We start from the raw sequence: 20,000 nt of genomic DNA, 5'->3' as shown, positions 1-20,000 counted from the left end.
GAGCTCCGGTTCCGCCCACCAGCGGGAAGATCAACCAGCCGTGATGGCATCAGCGCCCTGCGTGCACGTGCGTATGCGTGTGTGTGCGTGTGTGTGTATGTGTGAGGGTGACGCATGGCGTCGTGTGCAGGGAAGCCTTGGCAGACATTGTGCACAGCGAGCGAGGCCAGTTCACGATGCTTGTGAAGGTGTCCACCTTGCTTCGTCGTCGTCCTCTTCGTACTCATACTCGTCATCGTCATCGTCATCATCGGCAGCAGCGCCGTCGCGCCCGCCTGCACAGCAAACAAACGTACGAAGGCACACACAACAACGTTGGTGTGGAGGTGCAAGGAAGCAAACACGAACGAAACACACAGCACGATCAATACAACCAAAGCAATCAAGCATCACAACAGGACGTGCGCTGCACCTTTTGGATCAAGGACGATTGCAAGTTCGCCGGCAAGTGTCGAGAGCGCTGTGATGTCGCCAACAGCGTCGTTGTACCCAGCCGTCACCTGAACCAAGGAAGGGAAGGAAGGGAGGAAGGGAATATGGGAATGCAGGGAAGAGGGAAGAACATGTGGTGTTAGCACCATGCTCTGTGTGCAACCTGCTCATCATGAACATGATCACCACCGCCACCATGATCATGATCACCACCTATCACCACCACCACCACCACCACCACCACGTGCCAGTACCATGAGTGGGATCTCGTTCTCGACGCCCTGGAACAGCTTGACAATGTTGTGTGCGCACGACTCTGCCTTTGCCCCCAGCTGCTGCGCCAGCTCAAGCACAGGCCCCGTCTCCGCTTGCGCCCTGAGCAAATGGAAGGGGGGGGGGTGCGTGGAGGGCAAGTAAAGAGGATGCAGGGATGGTGAGGGCAGCGAGCGTGATGAAGAGACAGCGGCCCAGGTAGGCGGTGGGTTTCGGCTATGGACAAGGCAGCCATGCATTGAGCAGCCGTCGACACAGACGAGCAAATAAAGAGCAACACACAACAAAGTCAAGCGAACTCGTGCACGAGACTACTGCACATCGTCCTTCCTCTCCTTGTTACGACGAACCTGAGGTTCCGGACGACAGAGCCGATGCCGTGCATGGCGGTGGTGGCTGACACGGTTGCGTTCCTGGCCAGTCCCGTGTCCTTGAGCGAGAGCAGCGCCTCCCCGCTCGCCTGTTGCTGCGCATGCTTGTCATAGCCGTCACGAAGCACGCCTGCAGCCACCTTGAGCGACGACAGGCATGACACCAGCTCGTTCGTCCTGTAGCGTAGGATTTGAGTTGGATGTGTGTGTGTGTGGTAGCTTGTGAGGGCATATGAAGGGTTGAGTAGAGCCGAAACTCACACACAGGCAGTCAGGCGGGCACAGATACAGAGACACAGGCACAGACACACACACACACACAGAGGCACACACACACACAGACAGACAGACAGACAGACAGACACACACACACAGACAGACACACACGTGTTCACACGCTTCAGCGACCAAACAGCCACCGCATCAGCGCAGGAAGCAACATCACAACTGACAGTGTGAAGCGGACATCCGCTGATCGAAGTGCAGCCGTGATGTTCCTGACATAACGGCAGCAAATGGCAGTGGCAGACGGCTCTGCGCTGTGCGCGGCTGCAAGCTGCTGTCCCGCCGTCTTGGACCGCAGCCGGACGCCGTTCGTCTGGTGATGGTGTGTGGCGTCGTGTTTGTGAGTGTGTGAGCGCGTGAGCGCGTGTTTGTGAGTGAGTAAGTGAGCGCGTGAGCGCGTGTTTGTGAGTGAGTAAGTGAGGGTGTGTGAGTACAAGTGAGAGTGGGGTCGAGGATGGTGAATACGCGGACGTTCCGGCGAGCAGTGATGCACTTACGCGAGTTGATGGCGTGCGAGGGGAGCTGAGGAGTGATGATGAGGAGGAGGAGGAGGATGATGATGATGATGATGATGATGATGATGAGGAGGAGGAGGAGAGCAGAGGCGGTGGAATGTGATGAGATGATGCAGCAATGCCGACGATGGTGATGACGATGCCGTTATGCAAGCGTGCAAGCACGCAAGGGACAGGAGTGAGGCAAGCAAAAGGGAAACAACAAGGGGCAAGAGAAGCGAGGGGAATGTGCAGTGTGGTGACTCACAAGACGCTTTCGGGCTGGCTGTCGTCCGAGAGAGAGCCGGAGCGGCGCTGGGGATGAGGAGAAGAGGAAAAAAATGATTGGACGTGTGAGATGATGGCGTGTGGAAGAGGTCACACCCAAGCGAAGGAGCAGGGGGGATAAGGGCAGATGGGGACGCAGACACACACGCGCACAGACAGACAGACAGACAGACAGACAGACAGACAGACACACACACACACACACACACGCACACACACACACACACACGCACGCACGCACACATGCAAGCTGCGCGTACGCTGGCGGATCCGCGGGCAGAGGCGAAGAAGTCTGCAGTCTGTGCGTGATCGGAGAGCGTTGGCGAGACCTCAACCTGCTCGTCGGCCTGCCACTCGTCGTTGGAGTCAAAGTACAGCTGGCGCGCACCATCGGGTGTTCGCTTGGTCGACTCCTGTTGCCGATGGAGTTGAGGGAGGGGGGAGTAATGGGCAGGGGTGAGGCGTGCGGAGAAACGAAACAGCCGCATGCGTGCAACTTGCAAATAAACGCACGCACATACACATACACATACACATACACATTCACATACACATACACATACACATACACATGCACATGTACGCACAGATGCACACTCACCCACGCACACACACACACGCACGCACATGTACGCACACACGCACACACACACACACGTAGGCACATACACACACACACACACGCACGTACAAGCACAAGCCACGCACAGGTGCAAACGAGCATATCCCTCACTCCCCCCCTCTATTGCCACTGACCCATTCGCTGTAGAGGTCGCGCATCTGGCGAAGTCTGTCCTCGTACTTGTCGACGCTCCACAGCGTGGCAACCTTCATGCTCGTGTTCACCACCTTCACCATCGGCGTGCCGCGCGCATTCGACAGCGTAAACATCGTGTTCTGCGCAAGCGACGGGTGGAAGAAGGGGGGTGGGGGAGGAGAGGTGTGGGTTAGGCGTGGGGGTCAGGGTAGCGTGAGTGCATGAAGGGTTGAGCTCAAAGGCAAATGAACGGCAGGTGCCCGTCGCGCTGCATTGCATGGCACACACACACACACACACACACACACACACACACACACACACACACACACACGCACAAACCTGGTCGAGGTCCTTGGCGATCTTGTTTGCTTCTGTAAAGCTCTGAATTGTCGCCAGAATCGTGCGCGGGTCCACGTTGTCGTTGAACACATCCTGAGGCAACAAACAAACAAAAACAAACACGCACGCACACACGTATGCACGCAGCGAAAGGAATACATCATCGACGAAGGAGAGATGAAGGTAGTTGCAGCGATACTTGCGATAAGCACGAACAACACCATCACGCGTTGACAGCACCGAATGCTCAAGTGTATGTCCATGTCGTTATTCGGGGACGTACGCTGGCGTCGCTTTGCGAGACGATGGACTTGAGGTTCAGGCGTGCTTCGTTGTATCGTTCGTTGTTCATCTGTTGATCATCGAGCAAAGGGGGCGGGCAGGCAGTGATGAGGAGCAGACGCGAAGCGGAGGCCGGGGCGATGGCAGGAAGCAACAGCCACACACACACAACCACTCACACACAACCACTCACACACAACCACTCTCACACACACACACACACACACTCTCTCTCTCTCCCCACACCTTGAGTTCCTCCATTGCGGACTGGATTGTGTTCTTCTCGCGCATGAGGTCTTCGATGATTTTGTTCTTCTCCTCCAACCGCAGCCGCTCACGATTGCTCTCCTCTTGCAGCCGCTGCTCAAGCGCTCGCTTCTCTTCCTCAAGCTGCTTCTTCTGCGCCTGCAGACGCGTTTGTGCCTGCAACGGTGGTGGTGATGGTGATGGTGGTTGTGGGCGGGGTGAGCCGACAAGAGGGTGAGAACAGAAACACGACGCCACATTTGCACACACACACACACATACACACACCCACGCACACCCACCCACACACACACACTCGCACACACACACACACAGCAACATCGCGGGTGACTGACGAGTTCTCGTTCTTCGCGCTGCAGCTGAAGGGCCTCCTCCTCTGCTCTCTTCAGCAGTGACTCCTTCTCGCTGTCCGTCTTTTTGATCGCAGATTGCAGCTCCTGCACACACACGCACGCGCGCGCGCACACGCGCATATGAATTGAGGTGATGCAGCAACTGCAGCAACTGCAGCAGCAACAGGCAGTCACTACCACCACCATCACCACCACCACCACGACCATTGCAAGCGCCATTGGTCACCTTGAGCTTGTCCTCGTATCGTCTGCGCTGTTCTTCAAGCTGGCCCTCCAGCGCCCGCTGGTACTCCGAGCGCTGCTGCTCGTGCTCAGCCTCAAGCTCAGACTGGACCCTGCGGTGATGACGGTGATGATGCCGGTGGTTGCGGTTGAGGTATGGAAGGGAAAAGCGCGTTGAGCAGCACATGTACACGAACGGACAGATTAACATGAACTCAATCCATCATACACACACAGACAAACAGACACACACAACATACACACAGACAGACACACACACAACATGTACATTGCAGGATTGTGGACCTCTTTCGTTCGCGCTCAAGCTGTTCCTGCAGCCGCTTCGCTTGCACGGCCTCAAATTCCTGTTTGGCAAACTGGTAGTTCTTCTCTTGCGCCTATTATTTGGGGCGAAGACGGATGAACGGGCGGTGGTGAGGTGTGAATGGGTTGTGCATGGCATGTGAAAGAGGTAAAACACGGCAGTCCTTGTGTTAGTGTCGGGTGGCAGTGAACTGCACTGGATGCACGGTGTGCGCCCCGTTTGTCATGTTTTCATGTTGTGACATCTCACCGCCTTGTCCTTGGCCAGCTGCAGTTTCCCCGTCCTGTTGATGCGCACGGGCCGGCGTTGCACATGTGAGCGCTCGGGATGAAACAAGAAGGGGTGCCAGTAGCGACGGGGAACAGCGTCAACAAGAGGTTGCAGCACGCGAGACAACAACGCTCGAAAATCAAACCCACAGCCATGGCAACAGCAGCCATGAGGGCAATACGAAGAATCAAATGCGTACGCGGATTTGCTTGGGACGTTGAGGCGGAAGAAGTGGTGGTTGCCGAAGATGATGCGGTCTGCGTGGTGCACATCCGTCGTCGTCAGTGGCTCGACTTCATGGCCTGGCAGCGGCAGACGGTTTGTGGTGGTGGCGGATGGGCGAGTGATGGGGAGGTGGTGGTGGTGGGTAAGGCGAGGCCGCAACTGACAGCTGTTCACACACGCATACACAGACACACGCACACACGCACAAACAAGCAAACAAGCAAACAAACAAACAAACAAACACACGCACAAACTAACAAACAAACAAACAAACAAACAAACAAACAAACAAACGAGCAAGCAAACAAGCACACGTACAAACAAACAAACAGACACATGGCCGGGCGCACCGTTGACAAAGACGAGGGCGTCCTGTGCGGGCGTGAGCTGCACGATGTACGACTCGTCGCTCGGGTGACAGGTGATGGTGCAGTGGCGCGGCAGCACCAGCGCACCGCCAAGCTTCACGTCCGCATCCTCCGAATTGCCCACAATCACCTCGCCTGAAGTGCATGTGGATTGCATGCATTGCACAGGGGCACATTGACAGGGGGCGCGCGTCAGACATGAAGAACAGAGAAGAAAAATAAGCCCACTCATCCACGTCGTCACACATACACACTTGTGTACATGTGTGTGCGCGTGTGCGTGTGTGGTGCTGACCTCGCTTGAGGCCGTACACGAGCATTTCGGACAGCTGCGGGTCTTCGTTGAGGTTCACCAGCGTCGGCTGCTGGTTCCCGATGTGCTGCAGGTTCTGCCCACGCGAAAGTGGGAACGGAGGTGGGAATGCGTGGTGTCGTAACGAAAAGGATTGTGACGATGCAACGTGGAGCAAATTTAAGGTGAGAATACGAAAAAGATGTGAGGGATACACGTGTGACTCATGTTCAAACACGAACACGCACGTACAGGTACACAGGCACACTTGCAAACACACGCACATACGCACACACACACACACAACAACAACAACAACAACAACAACAACAACAACAACAACGCACCTCGTCGCCGCCCTGTGTCTCGTGCTGCTTTTCGTATTGCTGGCGCGTCTTCTCAGCAATGCGCAGTTTCTCCTCCCAGCTCCTGTTCATGGCGTTCATCAGCGCCTGCGTCTGCGACAACTTGTCCCGAAGTGCAGCCACCTCCTGCGAGCTCGTCTGGGCACGCGGTAATCATGCACGGTGATGGAACAAAGAGTGCACGCGCAGGCGGTGTTTGAATGCGGTGGGGAGTGAGACGAGGTGGGCGAGGGGGAGCACGAGCAAGGCAAGCAACACCACCACCACCGCCGCCGCCAACACCACGTGTCATGCTCTCCACTACAACGTGCCTCACATGGCATCTCCACCACCTCTATCACCACCACGACGGCATTACCGATGGAGTGCCGAATTGCGCGCGAAGAGCATCAATCTCGGAGCGCAGCTCGCGAATCAGCCGCATATTTGGATCCTCGTTCACGTGCGCCACATTCACAATCTTCAGCGCCTGGTGTGCATATCTGCAGGGCAGGCGAGGTGGTGTTGGGGTCGTCGTCGTGAGGGTGTGTGTGTGTGTGTGTGCGTGTGTGTGTGTGTGTGTGTGTGTGAGGGTGGTGAGTTGGTGTCGAGGGGATGGTGGTACACCAAACCAGAACAAACAAACAGATGGGCGGGCAACATGGACGGACAAGACCAGGGCAAGCACACAGGCAGACACGTGCATGCACATCCACATCAGCTCTCAACCGCAGCCAGCACGGCCATCCGTACCTGAGCGTGCTGAGGCTCTCGTCGTAGTTGTCCATGGCTGGAGAGACGGTGGCAAGCATGGCGGTCTTGGAGTTGCCGCCCAGTGATTCCTTCAATATCCACGTCAGCACAGAGTCTCGATACGGGATGAACACCTGACAGCCGCATCAAGTCGTTGGCGGTGGCGGTGGCGGCGGGTGAGTTGTGACACAGGCTTGGGGAGGGGGAAGGGCGAGGTGAATGGCAGCAGTGATGGTATGTGCACATGTGTTATTTGCCTGCATGTGTGAATATGGGTTGCTTCATCGCACAACAAGCGCTTGTTACCTTCTTGCGTTGTTTGGATGTGCTCTTGTCTGCGAGGAGGGAGATGACTTTTCCGAGCGTGTGCAGCGACTTGTTGATCGCAGAGCCCTCCTGTCCACGCACCAAGCAACAATGTTGACAATGATGATGACGGTGATGGCGTTGAGATGGGGATGGCAGGCAGGTGGCGACAACGCAACAACAAAAGCCACACATGTATTACGCACGCGCACACATACATGCGAATGCAAAAGCAAGCAAGTAACAGCCACACTCGCACACACACACGCACACAAAGCTCTCTCACACACACACACACACACACACACACACACACACACACGCACACACAGCAAACGTACCCTTAGGCGGACGCCCGTTGTTCCTGCTGCGTCGCTGCGCTCACTGCCGGCCAGGTCGACCAGATTGACTTTGCTCACCTTCGAGTGCTCCTCTCCTTCGTCGTCCGTCTATATGCACGCACACACACACAATTGGTGGTGGTCAACACAGCACAATCGCGCAAGCACGCGCAAGCGAACGCGCCCATGTGCGTGCGTGTGTATGGGTCCAACGGTGGCCGAGTGCCATCATGCCATGAGCCACGCCCCTTCCCTCCTCTCTTTGCCACTGCAACGCACCTCGACCTGTGTGACGACCATGGAGAAGACGGCGTGGGAGCGGCTGCTGGTCGCGTTCATGTTCGTGGATGCGGTGGCGCGGTGCTTTGCGCCGACGTTCAGCCACCCTGACGTGGTACGATGGTGATGGTGATGATGGTGATGGTGATGAGTGGTGATGGTGGTGAATGGTGAGGGGAGTGGAGGACGGGAAGAGCAAAGCGTGGTGTGGGCGAAAGGGAGAGCAACCGACTGTAGTCCACGCAAAGAACGAAGACGCACGTAGCAATACCACCACCAACAGCCATGATTGCAAGGGCGACGCTGACGCGGCACCTTCGATGTCGTGGTATGAGATGACGGCGTATGTCTTGAGATTGTCCACATATGGGCCCATAATTGGGTGCTCCCGAACCTTCAGCGCCTGGTGGGAGTTGGTGTTGGTGATGGCGGTGGCGGTGGTGGCGGTGAGTGTGTCGATTGAACCACAACACAAAGCAAGTGCATCACCAGCGAACCCAACAGCCTGCAAACCCTCCATTTGCACTGCACCTGCATGCGTCCTTTTGTTGGTGGGGCGAGGAGGTCGTACACGCGCTCGCTGTAGATCTCATAGTACGAAATCTCAACCTTGAACGACTTGCCCTGATGGTGGTCATGGTGGTGACGGCGTGAGGGTACGGTGGTGGTGGGGTGGAGTGCTGTGTACAGCAGCGACCCAGACACAGTTCAGAGCACCACACACACACACACACACACACACACACACACACACACACACACACACACACACACACACACACACACACACGCACAACTGCGAGAATCACCTGTTTGTTGAGTGCTGCGATGCGGTCGAAGAGCTCGAATGTGAATCGCGGGATGACGCCGCTGCTGCCGGACGAGCGCGACACCGCCGCCCCGGGGATGCCCATCATGCTGCACGGCACGGAAGGAAGGGGGGGGGGGGGTAAAGTGAGGGAGGTGGTGTGCTCATCACGCAAGGGGAAGGAGTACTGTTGCATCAACACACACACACACACACATACACAGACACACAGACACACAGACACACACAGACACACAGACGATTTGTTGTTGACGACGCCCCAACTCCTAGCATTTTTTTTTGTTCTTCACCTGTATGATTTCCCGGAGCCCGTCTGGCCGTATGCGAAGAGGCAGCAGTTGTACCCCTCCATGCATCGGTTGAGCAAAGGCACGCCGATGCGCGTGTACACGTGCGACTGGTCCGAAAACTCGCGGTGTTGTGGGTCGTGTGACCAGAAGCAGTAGTCGTAGTGGAACCTGGCGGTAAGTTGGGGGAGGGGGTTCAGGGTTGAAGGATTGTGGTGAGGTGTGAAGGGGAGGGGAAGAAGACAAAGCCGTGTCTTCGGTAAAGAACGACACGCACACACGCACGCACGCACGCACGCACACACACACACACACGCACACACACACACACACACACTACGCACACCACGCACACACACGCACACACACACACACACTCACGTGTGCGTCTTGCCCTTTTCCGGGTTGTTGATGGTGGCGCTGTTGCCAGAGACAACGACCGCCAACTCAGAGCCGAGAGCCACCTCCCTATCACATCCCGCAAGCCGTGATTAAGAGTTGAGCGTGGTGGCGGTGGTGTTGATGGTGACGGTGCAGTTCGGTTGAAAGCAACAAGCGCACACCAACGACAAGGTGCACACCAACGACTAGGTGCACACCAACAGCAAAGTGCACACTAATGGCAACCACAAGAGCATCCGCCACTGCAATGACCGCGCAGCGCATCCCGAGCACCACAGCAATTGGGTTCTCGGGTCACCTGTCGTTGAAGGGGCGCACGCGAATGGACACGACGACGTTCTGCGACTCCTTGTCGTCATCCCCCTCCTCCATCGCCGCTGCGGATGACGATGTGCTCCCCATGGGAATGATGCGTGATCGCGCACCAGCGCCGCGGCCGACCGGTGACTCCGGGCTCAGCGGCTGCATTTCGGGGATGCCTGGTTGGCGCGGGGTGCGGCGTGCTGCCGGGGTGCGGTGGTTGCGGAGTGGGGTTGCCTGCGGGGTGACGACTGGCGTGCCACCCGTGGACATGCGGGTGTGGGTACGCGGGGAGGCTGAGGGTTCACCGGGCCGCTGTGAGGTGCGTGAGCGCATACCGGCGCTTCCTGGTGTCGCAGGCGCAGATGGCAGGCGCCGCCGTGCTTTGCCTTTTGTGTGTGTGTGTGTGTGTGTGTGTGTGTGTGTGTGTGTGTGTGTGTGTGTGTGTGTGTGTGTGTGTGTGTGTGTGTGTGTGTGTGTGTGTGTGTGTGTGTGTGCGTGTGGGGGTGATGGAAGCGATGAAATGGGCTGTTATCGGGGGCGTGTGGTCATGATGTGGAACACACTTGTTTCGACAGCGGCACTGGCCGTTTTGACTATGCGTGAACAAACAAAACAGAAACGAAGAACAAAGGCTCCATTTACAAACAAGCAACACACACATACACACAACTCACTGTCCATGGTTCGGCGTGTTCCCGGCTCGGCTGATGGTGGTCTGTGTACTGCGACACTGCTGTTGGTGGTGATACTGCTGTGGGCGTTGAGCAGACACACAAGAAGATAATGAGTCAGTGAGGGAGTCAAGGCATACGCGCAAGCACACCACACTGCAAAGCTTTATAATGATGGTATCCTGGTGTCCAGCCCACGCTCAGCTCAAATGCAGTGATGTGGCATCGAGCAGGTTGGATGAAGGCAGCACAGGGCCGCCGCCATCATCATCATTATCAACGAGCACAGACAACCGCAGACAACCGCAGGCACAACAAGCACATCACACAAACCTGCGGAACTGCTGTTGTTGTTGTGCCAGTTTTTTGCCCACCTTTGTGCTGCTGTTGTTGGCAAATTCGCTTTTGCCATTTCACACCAAACACGAAGCACATGCGCAGCACAAAGCACACACAGACACACAGACACACACACACACACACACACACACACACACACACACACACACACACACACACACACACACACACACACACACACACACACACACACACACACACACACACACACACACACACACACCGCCAGGCATGGATCCACGAACGCACGTTGAGATGGCGCGGGACCATGTGCTTCATCCGAGCAACCCGGACGCGCAAGACGCATACGACTTCCAGGCCTTCAAGGAGAAGTTCAAGATTGAAATGCAGGCCATTGACGGCATGGACATGGAGTTTGACATGATTGGTGTGGATGCCGCCATCGCCAACGCTGTGCGGCGCATCCTCATCAGCGAAGTGCCGACCATGGCCATTGAGCAGGCTTACATCTATCACAACAGCAGCGTCTTGCCCGATGAGATGCTGGCGCACCGCATTGGGCTCATCCCGCTTGCCGTGGATGCCCGTCGCTTCAGGACCCTCGAGGAAGACAGTGAGTTTGCATGTGTGTGCGTGTGCATGTGCGTGTGTGTATTTGTGTGTGTGTGTGCATGTGCGTGTATTTGTGTTTGTGTGTGTGTGCATGTGTGTGTGCATGTGTGTGTGTATTTGTGTATTTGTGTTTGTGCATGTGTGTGTGTTTGTGTTTGTGCGCGCGTGTAGAGTGTACACACGTACAGTAGACACACGCCTCAGTGTTGCTATTCACGAAGCATGGTTCTTCCCACCCACAGACAACGAGATGAACGACTTGAATACACTCGTGTTTGACCTGGATGTGGAGTGCAAGCACCGCGAGGGTGCCAAGGCCGGCGAAACCGACAAGAACAAGAAATACATCAACCACATGGGTGCGTGTGTGTGTGAGCGAATGTGAGCGAATGCGTGATATGATTCGCAGTCCTGCTTGTGGGTACTGCTTGGTAGATTGCTTGTTGCTGCTGGTGGAGTTGCTGATGTGGGGTGCGTCAGCTCACTCACACTATCTTGTCTGGTCTGTCTGGTTTGGCAACAGTCATGTCCAGTGATATCAAGTGGCAGCCCAAAGGGAACCAGAAAGACCGGGTGAGATGACCGTTGGTTGTGCGTTGCTGATCGTGCGTTGACTGTGCGTTGGCTGTGCGTTGTTTGTGCGTGGGTTGTGTGTGCACGTACGTGTGCTCATTTTATCCACACATCCACACATTGACACCATCGACACATCCGCACGTGCACCCCTCCCCTCCATTCACTCACACATCATCCTCCGTCTCTCCCCACCTCACCCACACACCCATACATCCCTCACTCGTATCCTTCACCATGCCCGCGTTCAGTTCAAGACGGCCATCTGCCCCGTACACGAGGACATCCCCATTGTTGAGCTGCGCCCGGGCCAGCGCGTGTCCATGGAGCTGCACTGCTCAAAGGGCGTTGGAAAGCTGCACGCCAAGTGGTCCCCCGTGGCCACCGCGTCGTATCGCAACGCTCCGCACATTGTCCTCAAGCAGCGCGTCACAGGAGACCTGGCATACCGCCTCCAACAGTGCTTCACAGACGGTACAGTGGTGGTGGTGACATGTTAAAGAGTGGTGTCAGTGATGCCTTTTGTCATTGTGCAGCTTATACGTCACCATGACAATGTGGATGATGGACACAACACACACATCCCATCCCATTTGCATTGTCTCATGTTTGTGCCTGTCTGTTTTGTCTCTCCGTCCGCCTTGTCCCACGTGCGCGCCGTGCGTGTGTGTCAGGTGTGATTGAGGTGCGTGACGGTGAGGCAGAGGTTGTGAACAGCCGTGCGGACATGATGAGCAGGGAGCATCTGCGCCACGACGACCTCGCACCGCTCGTCCACACCACACGCAGGCGCAACCACTTCATCTGTACGTCCTATGCTGTCGGGGGGGGGGGTGTGTGTGTCTGTGTGTGTGTGTGTGCTGTGGAGGTGCGATTTCGCTCTGGCGATTTTGTGTATGCACGTCTGTTCTGCACCTGCGTTGCTCATTCGCTTTGCTCCTCCCCACTCTCCATGAACACCTCACCAACACCAACACCAACACCCCCCCCAATCCCCTGTGCGTGTGCAGTCCAAGTTGAGTCGACGGGCGCGCTTGAGCCGGACGTGCTGGTGTGTGAGGCCGTGGGCGTCCTCAAGGACAAGTGCTCGCGGCTTCTCGATCAACTCAACGCCATCACCGGCACAGAGTAGCGGTGGCGGTGGTGGTTGTCATTGGTGGTGGTTGATTTGGTTGGCGGATAGAGGGGTGGTGGGCTGGTTGGCTAAGCGGGGCTGTTGGCTGGGGGGGGGGGACAGCGCAAGGAAGAGAGCAGGAGAGGACTTGCTGTTTTGCTTGCTTCTTTACATTGTAAACATACGTTCAGCTAAGACAATCAGTCAGTCAACAGGACAAACGAGCATACAAACAGGACAAACGAGCAGAAACACAAACAAACAAACAAACACACACACACACATCTCAGTCGTCGTCGTCGTCGTCCCACTCGTCCGAGTCCACGCCCTCCAAGTCATCACCAGGAATGTACTCCTTGGTTGCCTTGTTTGCCATGATCTTGCCTGCCCACGTGTCGCCAACATCTGCCTCGCCGCTCGTGCCAGAGAAGTTGGTCACCGCCTTTGTCAGCCGGTCCACCACGCCGAGCGACTCTGCACACATGCGCACGCGCGCGGGCAGCGGTGGTCAGGACAACAAGGGGATTGTGTGAGGTTGAGGGAGGGGAGGGGGGGTGTGTGGAGAAGGAGAGGGGTTGGGAGGTTCGGAAAAATGCTGCACAGCGGACGACATGCACATACAGTGTGCGTGTGTGCGTGTGTGCAATTGATATCTGGACTAACCAATGAAACAGGAATCGCCATGTGTGCGGAAGCGGAAGTGATCCCCCTGAGGATTGCCAGCATTGAGATGAGTTGGAGTCAACATGAGTGTGGCAGCGGCAAGACTACGGACCTGGCACTGACGCTGAACAGGCGCAGACAACGCAATTATACACACACACACTCTCTCTCTCTCTCTCTCGTTCTCTCTATCTCTTACTCGCGGACGCACATACAAATCGCAAACACAAACAAACACACACACACACAAAAACACACAAAAACACACAAAAACACACAAATTGCACACACACACACACACACACACACACAAATTGCACAGACCACGTGGAGATCACTGCCGGAGATGACGCGTTCTGGGACGAGAAAGGCGGTGCCGTCAGCAAAGCGTGTTGCCTCCACCTTCATGGCGGCCTGGCTCGCGCTGATGCGCTTCTTGGCATCGTCCTGTGACACCCGGTCCGACCGCTCCGTCTTCGACTGCAGTGGCAGCAGCGGAGACAGAGGAGGTGCCAGAAGAATGAGGAGAAGGCAAACCATGCTTGTGGCCAATGTGTGCAGAGAGGAGAGGGGTGAGAGGAACAAGGAGCTGTAGCTGTGCTGTGAGAAACGCACCACATACGATGAGTTGAGGTGGCCTGTGCGGACTCTGGTGGTGACATGGGAGAGCGCTTCTACTTCCACGCCGCCCTCAAACTGGCGTTCCAGCGCCCCTTGCACCTCAAAGTCCAAGCGCATGTACCTGTGCTGTGTGGTGGGTGTGGTGTGTGTGTGAAAAGAGAGGCAGAATGCGACAGGGAAGCAGAGAGAGAGAAACGGAGGTGAAGGAAACAGAACACACACGCGGGTTGACACACGAGCACACACACACACACACACACACACACACACACACACACACACACACACACACACACACACACACACACATACACACACACACACACACGAGCGCGTACACGCACACACACACACACACGAGCGCGTACACACACACACACCCGTTGGTTGTCGCCGTCCACAACGACGAATCTGCGTTTGGATTTGAGAATGCCATCCACAATCATGCCAGGGCCGCTGCAACAACAAAGCACAATCGTTGCACCAAAACGTGAGCATATGCGTATAATCGACACAGCTGTCGTACAAGCCCTCTTCAAGCTTTTAAGCACACCACCAACCTGCAGAGTGAGCCCTCGCTCCAGCCCGCACCCACGTTCACTGTTTGTGTTTCCGCCATGTCGCTTCGCCCGTGCTTCGCTGTTGTTGTTTGGCTAGAATGTTGTGTGAAATCATTCATCAATTCTCTTCATCCACACCCAAGAAGAACGAGCACAAGAACGGCGATGTTGCCCTCGTGTGTGCAGCTTGTGAGGCGAGCGATGGTTGGCCGTGGTGCTGTAGCTGGCACAGCGGCGTCGGCAACGGCTGCGTTGGCTCGCCCAGCACCCAGTGTACTCGCTGCCTTGTCTCGCACATCCAACACATTCCAAAGACCTCTTCACACAGGTACCACGACTGTCCGTTTATGTGAGCGTTTGCATGTGTGTGTGTGCGTTTGCATGTGTGTGTGTGTGTGGTGTGTTTGCATGTGTGTGTGTGTGAGTGTGAGCCTGTGTGTGTGTGTGTGTGCGTGTGTGATCCTCTGTGTGTGTTTGCATGTGTGTGTGTTTGCATTCTTGTGAGCCTGTGTGTGTGTGTGTGTGCGTTTGCATTCTTGTGAGCCTGTATGTTGCGTGTGAAGGAGTGAGCAGACGGCAAGCACGGTCGTTGACCCGGGATACCCACGCATATCCATCCGCATGCGACATCCACCTGCGACAGGGGCGCCCGTGATGGAGGCGACGCCAAACAGGGGTGCTCGTGGCCACGACCTTCCAGAAACGGCGCGCGAGGTGACACAGGGGTGCCCCGCTTGCCCTTACAAGGAGGAGATTGACTACAAGGTGCGTGTGTGTGTGCGTGCGCTTGTGTGTGCGCGTGTGCGCACATGTGTGTTGAGCTATGGTGAAGATGTATGTGCGCATGTGTGTGTATGTGCATGCGTGTGTGAGCATTCTTTATGAGTGGCCACGCAATGAGACTACGCAACCGCCGCTACACTTGATGTTCCTCGAGCTTACACACGTGTAATGTACTTGTGCGTGCAGAATGTTCGCTTCCTGTCACAGTTTGTGTCTCCACAGACGGGACAAATCCTCCGACGGTCATCCACAGGTGCGTGCACGTGCTCGTTCTTCTCGCGCGTGTTTGTCATGCATGTGTTTGTTCCTTCGCTTGCAATGTTACCCTCCTGCTTCCTGCCTCTTTCATCACGCACCTCACGTGTGCCGCCAACTTGTGTTTACCCCATCCACAGGTCTCTGTAGCAAAGCACAACGCAAGATCGCAAAGGCCATCAAGCGCAGCCGGCACTTTGGTCAGGCCCCTTGCCTGCATTCCTCCGCACCTGACTACCACGCACAAACCCATTACATGCACGGCGTCTCATCACACACACACACACACACACACACACAGAGTGCATGTGCGCCAGTGCTTACCTTTCCTGTCCCTCGTTTGTGTGTGTGTGTGTGTGTGTGTGTGTGTGTGTGTGTGTGTGTGTGTGTGTGTGTGTGTGTGTGTGTGTGTGTGTGTGTGTGTGTGTGTGTTTGTGTGTTTGTGTGTGCAGGACTGATGCCGCACGTATACCGTGCCCACGCCGAGGACCCCGTCTTTACCTCTGGCGGCAAGCACCCCGTGCCCAGCAGCCGCTAATGCAGTGTGTGTCTGTCTGTATCAGTTTGTGGCTGTGTCAGGTTGTGTATGTTTGTATCTGTGCGTGTGTGAGTGTGTGAGTGTGTGTGTATGTCTCTGTCTCTCTCTCTCCCTCTGTCTGTCTGTCTGTCTGTCTCTCTCTCTCTCTCTCTCTCTCTCTCTCTCTCTCTCTCTCTCTCTGTCTCTCTCTCTCTGTCTGTCTCTCTCTCTCGCTCTCTATGCGTCTGCTTCTCTTCCTCTGTCTGCTTTTGTTTCTCCCCCGAAGTTTCTCGTTCTCCCTCTCCGCTTGTGCATATGTAGGTAATGGCGAGCAAGTAAAACAACGCAATTGGTTCATTCAAACGCGTTTCTGGGACAACACACCAGAGACGGACTGACGATCAGGTGTTCATACACACGCGCACACGCACACGCACAAGTTCGCTTTGAAGGTTGGCTAAGGAAAAAAAAAAAAAAAAGAAAGCAGAGCACTTATGGGAGAGAACAGCAGGAAGTGAGAAGCAAGTTAGAAAGAACAACAGTGGGCGAGCAAGGACTCGGAAAGAACAACAGCAACACAAGCCACATACAGCCAGAAAACACCTAAACATACACAGTGTTTCCCCTCAGAAAACACCTAAACATACACAGTGTTTCCCCTCTCCACACTCGTCCACCAGCACTGTTTCAAGCCTTGACGTCTGTGGCTGGTGCCACGCTGGGTGCAATGGCGTTCGTTGGCTGTGGCTGCTTCCACGTGCCATTGGGCATGGCTGCACCGCCGTCCTTGGCGGTGCACTTGTGCAGGGTGACCTGTTGCACCTGCGCGGCAATCTCCGCCACCGTCTTGGTCAGCGCGCATCCCTTGAGAACAAGGTGCTGCACGTCCTGCATGTTGGCAATGGGCGGGTCAACGACGCTTTCGTACTCCACCGTGCCCACGTTGGTTGCCGACTTGATGTCCACACGCCAACAGAACTTGCTCTTCTTCGCCTTGTAGTGCAGGCGCTTCACGTTTGTGAGCTTGAAGCTCACGCCCTCGCCCTCAACCACGTCCACCTCGTCAGCGTCGTTGACCGTCGCGGACCCGGCGCAGTCACTCAGCGTGACCTCCTTGCACGTGATTGTGTCAGAGTCGAGGTACACGCACGTGAGGTGCAGCCGCTCCAAGTGCTGCAGCGTGGCCAGCCCCTGCACCTTGGCCATCGGCGACCCCTTGCATGTGAGCGAGCGCAGCAGCGGCATTGCGCTGACGTCGATGGATCGGAGTCTGCTCCACGTCACCGTCACCTCCTTCAGCCACGGTGCCATCTTCAGCAGCCCGCGCGCCTTGGAGTTGGGCACGAACAGCCGCGAGCCCTCCAGCCCCTTGACCACCCCAAAGTGCTCCCAGGGGCCTTCGTAGAACACGTGCAGGTTGCCCTTCTTGGCGCGAATGGCAGCAGACGCCAGGCGTCGCGGGTCCCCTGAAGTGCGCACGCACACGTCGGTGGACGTCTTGGCGATGGCGGCAATGTCCTTGGCCGAGTTGCAAAAGTGGTGCCCGCTCAGGTGCACCTTCTCTGCGCTGGGCAGGACAGGCACCACGACTGGCAGGGGTGGGTTGTAGAGAAATTCGTCGTATGTCACCCTGAGCACGTTCAGGTGCCGCTTGCAGGTGATGCTGCGGCACGCGTGGTTGCGCAGCTCAACGTGCGTGGCGTTGGGGAGTACCAGCGCACCTTTCACTGCAGGGCAGTTCAGCAAAGTAACGCGGCGGGCGTTGAGGGTGACCTCTGTCGCAGCAGGCAGCGCGCCACCTTGCAGGGCCAGGGAGCCCGTCACGCTGGACAGCGGGGACACGTCGGTGGTCTGCGAGAGCCTCAGGTTTGCGGAGGCGGCGCTGCGCAGCGTGGAGATGTCAAGGCCTGGCGCAGTGCACTCGACAAAGACAGACGTGACGCCGGTGGGGAAGGAGAGGCTGGTGGTGGTTGGCGGCAGCTCGACAGTGGCCAGGCGCACGTTTGAGACGGTACACGCCTTCACGCAGCCCGGCTTCTTGCCGGTGGCGTTCACCACGATGTCGTCTGCGCCCTGTACGGTGAGGGCGTCGACCGTGCCGGAGATGCACAGGCGGAGCTTCTCGCATGCGGGGACGGTGAGTTCGGCGAAGGTGCCAGCGATGGTGAGCTGCAACGTGCCGAGCTGGCCGCCGCCCTGCACGACAGACGCCAAGAGAGCCTCCACGTCGGCCCAGTTTTGCGGCAGCACGCGCGTCTGCAGGGAGAGCTGGGCTGGTTTGGGGACCTGCGTCCACTGCTTGGCTTTTGGCGGCACCTTGGTCAGGAACAGCCGCACGTGCGTGCGGGCCTTGAGCGGGTCCACCGTGGTCAGGGCAGGGCAGGAGGAGCTCCACAGCGCGCCGAGCCACGAGTGCACGAGGAAGCGCTGCCTCTCCCAGTCACCGCCGCCGAGCTGCGCAAAGGCGCTGTTGGCGCCGGGCTTCTTGAACGCGGCCGCCAGCAGCCATTTCGGAAGCCGCAGGGGCATGTCCTCCAGCAGCTCGTGGCATGTCTGCATCAGCTTGAACAGCGATCGCGGATCATGCTCCAGGTGCACGGCCACCAATTCCCACTGGAAGCCAGCGCCAGGGCCCGTCATTCCTGTCTGTGTGTGTATGTGTGGCGGAAGGGAGAGGGCGAGATGTGCGTGTGTGTGTGTGCGGGTGTGTGTGTGGGTGTTTGTGTGTGTGTACGTGGGTCTGTGTGTATGTGTTTGTGTGCGGGTGTTTGGTGTTCGACGCTGCTTGCTGGCGGGAAAATGGCGGGAAGTCAGCGAAGTGTTCGCGCGACTTTTGAACGTTGCAACAACATCGAATCAAAAGCAACAAAAAGGTATTTTCGGTGTGGCGCGATAATCTACGAACCATTTACATCACTTTTCCGTGCCTGCCTGGTGTGTGGAAGACGCGACGCTTTGTGCTTGTTGTTGTTTTGTTTGTGAGGTGACGGGGCGTGGAGGGAGGAAGAGTGGTGGTGTGTCGTCGTGGATGTTCTTGTCGTCGCTGGCATGCTGTTGCTGGTGCTGGTGGTGGTAGTGTTCAACCCATGCTTTGACTCACACACACGCATGCACAACAACACACAACAATACACAACAATACACAACACGAACAACACACCAACCACCACGACTTGCTTTACTTTGTGTTGCGTGTCTCGCCGTTTCATTCGCAGGAAGCAGCAAGCTCGTAGCGCAACTGCTTGTGTTTTTGAGACGTGTTCGCCGTTGAGACCGCCACCATGTCGACGAACCAGGGCATGCAGAGCCTGATTGAGATTGTCAACAGGCTGCAGGATGCTTTCTCTGGCCTGGGCACAGACGCGCCGATCGACTTGCCGCAGATTGCTGTCGTTGGCGGCCAGTCTGCCGGCAAATCCTCCGTGCTGGAGAACTTCGTGGGCAAGTGAGTCCTGTGTGTGTTTGGGAAGGAGGGTGGGGGTTGGGGGGAGTAGAGTAGGTTGCGCGCGTGCGTGCGTGCGTGTGTGTGTGTGTGTGTGTGTGTGTGTGTGTGTGTGTGTGTGTGTGTGTGCGTGTGCGTGTGCGTGTGTGTGTGTGTGGCGTGTGTGCGTGTGTTATTC

At 56.6% G+C, this 20,000-nt stretch overlaps 6 protein-coding genes across 6 annotated transcripts in view; 3 read left to right on the top strand and 3 right to left on the bottom strand.

The window, feature by feature from the left end:
• The window catches only part of PTSG_06135 (uncharacterized protein), a gene marked incomplete at both ends in the record, with an annotated part of 12,919 nt that extends 2,123 nt beyond the window's left edge, over positions 1 to 10,796 (bottom strand). Inside the window, 35 exons of the mRNA XM_004992969.1 lie at positions 1 to 57; positions 197 to 275; positions 413 to 500; positions 687 to 807; positions 1,056 to 1,253; positions 1,529 to 1,674; positions 1,859 to 1,883; positions 2,124 to 2,170; positions 2,404 to 2,556; positions 2,900 to 3,040; positions 3,243 to 3,335; positions 3,526 to 3,594; positions 3,771 to 3,947; positions 4,127 to 4,228; positions 4,371 to 4,479; positions 4,673 to 4,764; positions 4,941 to 4,974; positions 5,161 to 5,263; positions 5,537 to 5,689; positions 5,850 to 5,943; positions 6,194 to 6,349; positions 6,570 to 6,693; positions 6,944 to 7,077; positions 7,250 to 7,339; positions 7,591 to 7,698; positions 7,870 to 7,976; positions 8,185 to 8,272; positions 8,401 to 8,493; positions 8,679 to 8,787; positions 8,989 to 9,156; positions 9,367 to 9,453; positions 9,686 to 10,002; positions 10,026 to 10,076; positions 10,365 to 10,441; positions 10,736 to 10,796. The exon at positions 1 to 57 is cut by the window's left edge and continues 124 nt beyond it. Coding sequence (XP_004993026.1) covers positions 1 to 57; positions 197 to 275; positions 413 to 500; positions 687 to 807; positions 1,056 to 1,253; positions 1,529 to 1,674; positions 1,859 to 1,883; positions 2,124 to 2,170; positions 2,404 to 2,556; positions 2,900 to 3,040; positions 3,243 to 3,335; positions 3,526 to 3,594; positions 3,771 to 3,947; positions 4,127 to 4,228; positions 4,371 to 4,479; positions 4,673 to 4,764; positions 4,941 to 4,974; positions 5,161 to 5,263; positions 5,537 to 5,689; positions 5,850 to 5,943; positions 6,194 to 6,349; positions 6,570 to 6,693; positions 6,944 to 7,077; positions 7,250 to 7,339; positions 7,591 to 7,698; positions 7,870 to 7,976; positions 8,185 to 8,272; positions 8,401 to 8,493; positions 8,679 to 8,787; positions 8,989 to 9,156; positions 9,367 to 9,453; positions 9,686 to 10,002; positions 10,026 to 10,076; positions 10,365 to 10,441; positions 10,736 to 10,796 — 3,851 coding nt within the window. The remainder of the gene's footprint in view (positions 58 to 196; positions 276 to 412; positions 501 to 686; positions 808 to 1,055; positions 1,254 to 1,528; positions 1,675 to 1,858; positions 1,884 to 2,123; positions 2,171 to 2,403; positions 2,557 to 2,899; positions 3,041 to 3,242; positions 3,336 to 3,525; positions 3,595 to 3,770; positions 3,948 to 4,126; positions 4,229 to 4,370; positions 4,480 to 4,672; positions 4,765 to 4,940; positions 4,975 to 5,160; positions 5,264 to 5,536; positions 5,690 to 5,849; positions 5,944 to 6,193; positions 6,350 to 6,569; positions 6,694 to 6,943; positions 7,078 to 7,249; positions 7,340 to 7,590; positions 7,699 to 7,869; positions 7,977 to 8,184; positions 8,273 to 8,400; positions 8,494 to 8,678; positions 8,788 to 8,988; positions 9,157 to 9,366; positions 9,454 to 9,685; positions 10,003 to 10,025; positions 10,077 to 10,364; positions 10,442 to 10,735) is intronic.
• A 156-nt stretch (positions 10,797 to 10,952) lies between these two features.
• Positions 10,953 to 12,999, top strand: PTSG_06134 (RNA polymerase subunit I; the record flags this gene model as incomplete). The annotated part of the gene is made up of 6 exons (XM_004992968.1): positions 10,953 to 11,295; positions 11,537 to 11,653; positions 11,818 to 11,867; positions 12,119 to 12,341; positions 12,542 to 12,673; positions 12,878 to 12,999. The coding sequence occupies 6 exons, from the start codon at positions 10,953 to 10,955 to the stop codon at positions 12,997 to 12,999; spliced, it is 987 nt and encodes a 328-aa protein (XP_004993025.1).
• Positions 13,000 to 13,098: 99 nt separating this feature from the next.
• PTSG_06133 (uncharacterized protein) lies at positions 13,099 to 14,929 on the bottom strand. Its single transcript, XM_004992967.1, has 6 exons — positions 14,826 to 14,929; positions 14,646 to 14,721; positions 14,260 to 14,391; positions 13,969 to 14,124; positions 13,645 to 13,690; positions 13,099 to 13,455 (listed from the first exon to the last, which is right to left on the bottom strand). The coding sequence occupies exons 1-6, from the start codon at positions 14,882 to 14,884 to the stop codon at positions 13,268 to 13,270; spliced, it is 657 nt and encodes a 218-aa protein (XP_004993024.1). The 5' UTR covers positions 14,885 to 14,929; the 3' UTR covers positions 13,099 to 13,267.
• A 22-nt stretch (positions 14,930 to 14,951) lies between these two features.
• Positions 14,952 to 16,566, top strand: PTSG_06132 (30S ribosomal protein S18). Its single transcript, XM_004992966.1, has 5 exons — positions 14,952 to 15,153; positions 15,469 to 15,590; positions 15,795 to 15,861; positions 16,004 to 16,063; positions 16,316 to 16,566. Exons 1-5 carry the CDS (start codon positions 14,991 to 14,993, stop codon positions 16,399 to 16,401), a joined length of 498 nt encoding a protein of 165 aa, XP_004993023.1. The 5' UTR covers positions 14,952 to 14,990; the 3' UTR covers positions 16,402 to 16,566.
• Positions 16,567 to 16,701: 135 nt separating this feature from the next.
• PTSG_06131 (uncharacterized protein) lies at positions 16,702 to 19,168 on the bottom strand. The gene is made up of 2 exons (XM_004992965.1): positions 17,018 to 19,168; positions 16,702 to 16,983 (listed from the first exon to the last, which is right to left on the bottom strand). The coding sequence occupies exon 1, from the start codon at positions 19,018 to 19,020 to the stop codon at positions 17,068 to 17,070; it is 1,953 nt and encodes a 650-aa protein (XP_004993022.1). The 5' UTR covers positions 19,021 to 19,168; the 3' UTR covers positions 16,702 to 16,983; positions 17,018 to 17,067.
• A 101-nt stretch (positions 19,169 to 19,269) lies between these two features.
• PTSG_06130 (dynamin 2) overlaps positions 19,270 to 20,000 on the top strand; it is a 7,313-nt gene continuing 6,582 nt past the window's right edge. The window contains exons 1-2 of the mRNA XM_004992964.1: positions 19,270 to 19,314; positions 19,596 to 19,817. Of these exons, the coding sequence (XP_004993021.1) occupies positions 19,662 to 19,817 (156 nt within the window). The 5' untranslated portion in view covers positions 19,270 to 19,314; positions 19,596 to 19,661. The remainder of the gene's footprint in view (positions 19,315 to 19,595; positions 19,818 to 20,000) is intronic.

The sequence above is a fragment of the Salpingoeca rosetta genome, assembly GCF_000188695.1.
Source record: "Salpingoeca rosetta unplaced genomic scaffold supercont1.14, whole genome shotgun sequence".
Classification (NCBI taxonomy): domain Eukaryota; class Choanoflagellata; order Craspedida; family Salpingoecidae; genus Salpingoeca; species Salpingoeca rosetta.
This window is presented reverse-complemented; position numbering and strand designations above follow the sequence as displayed.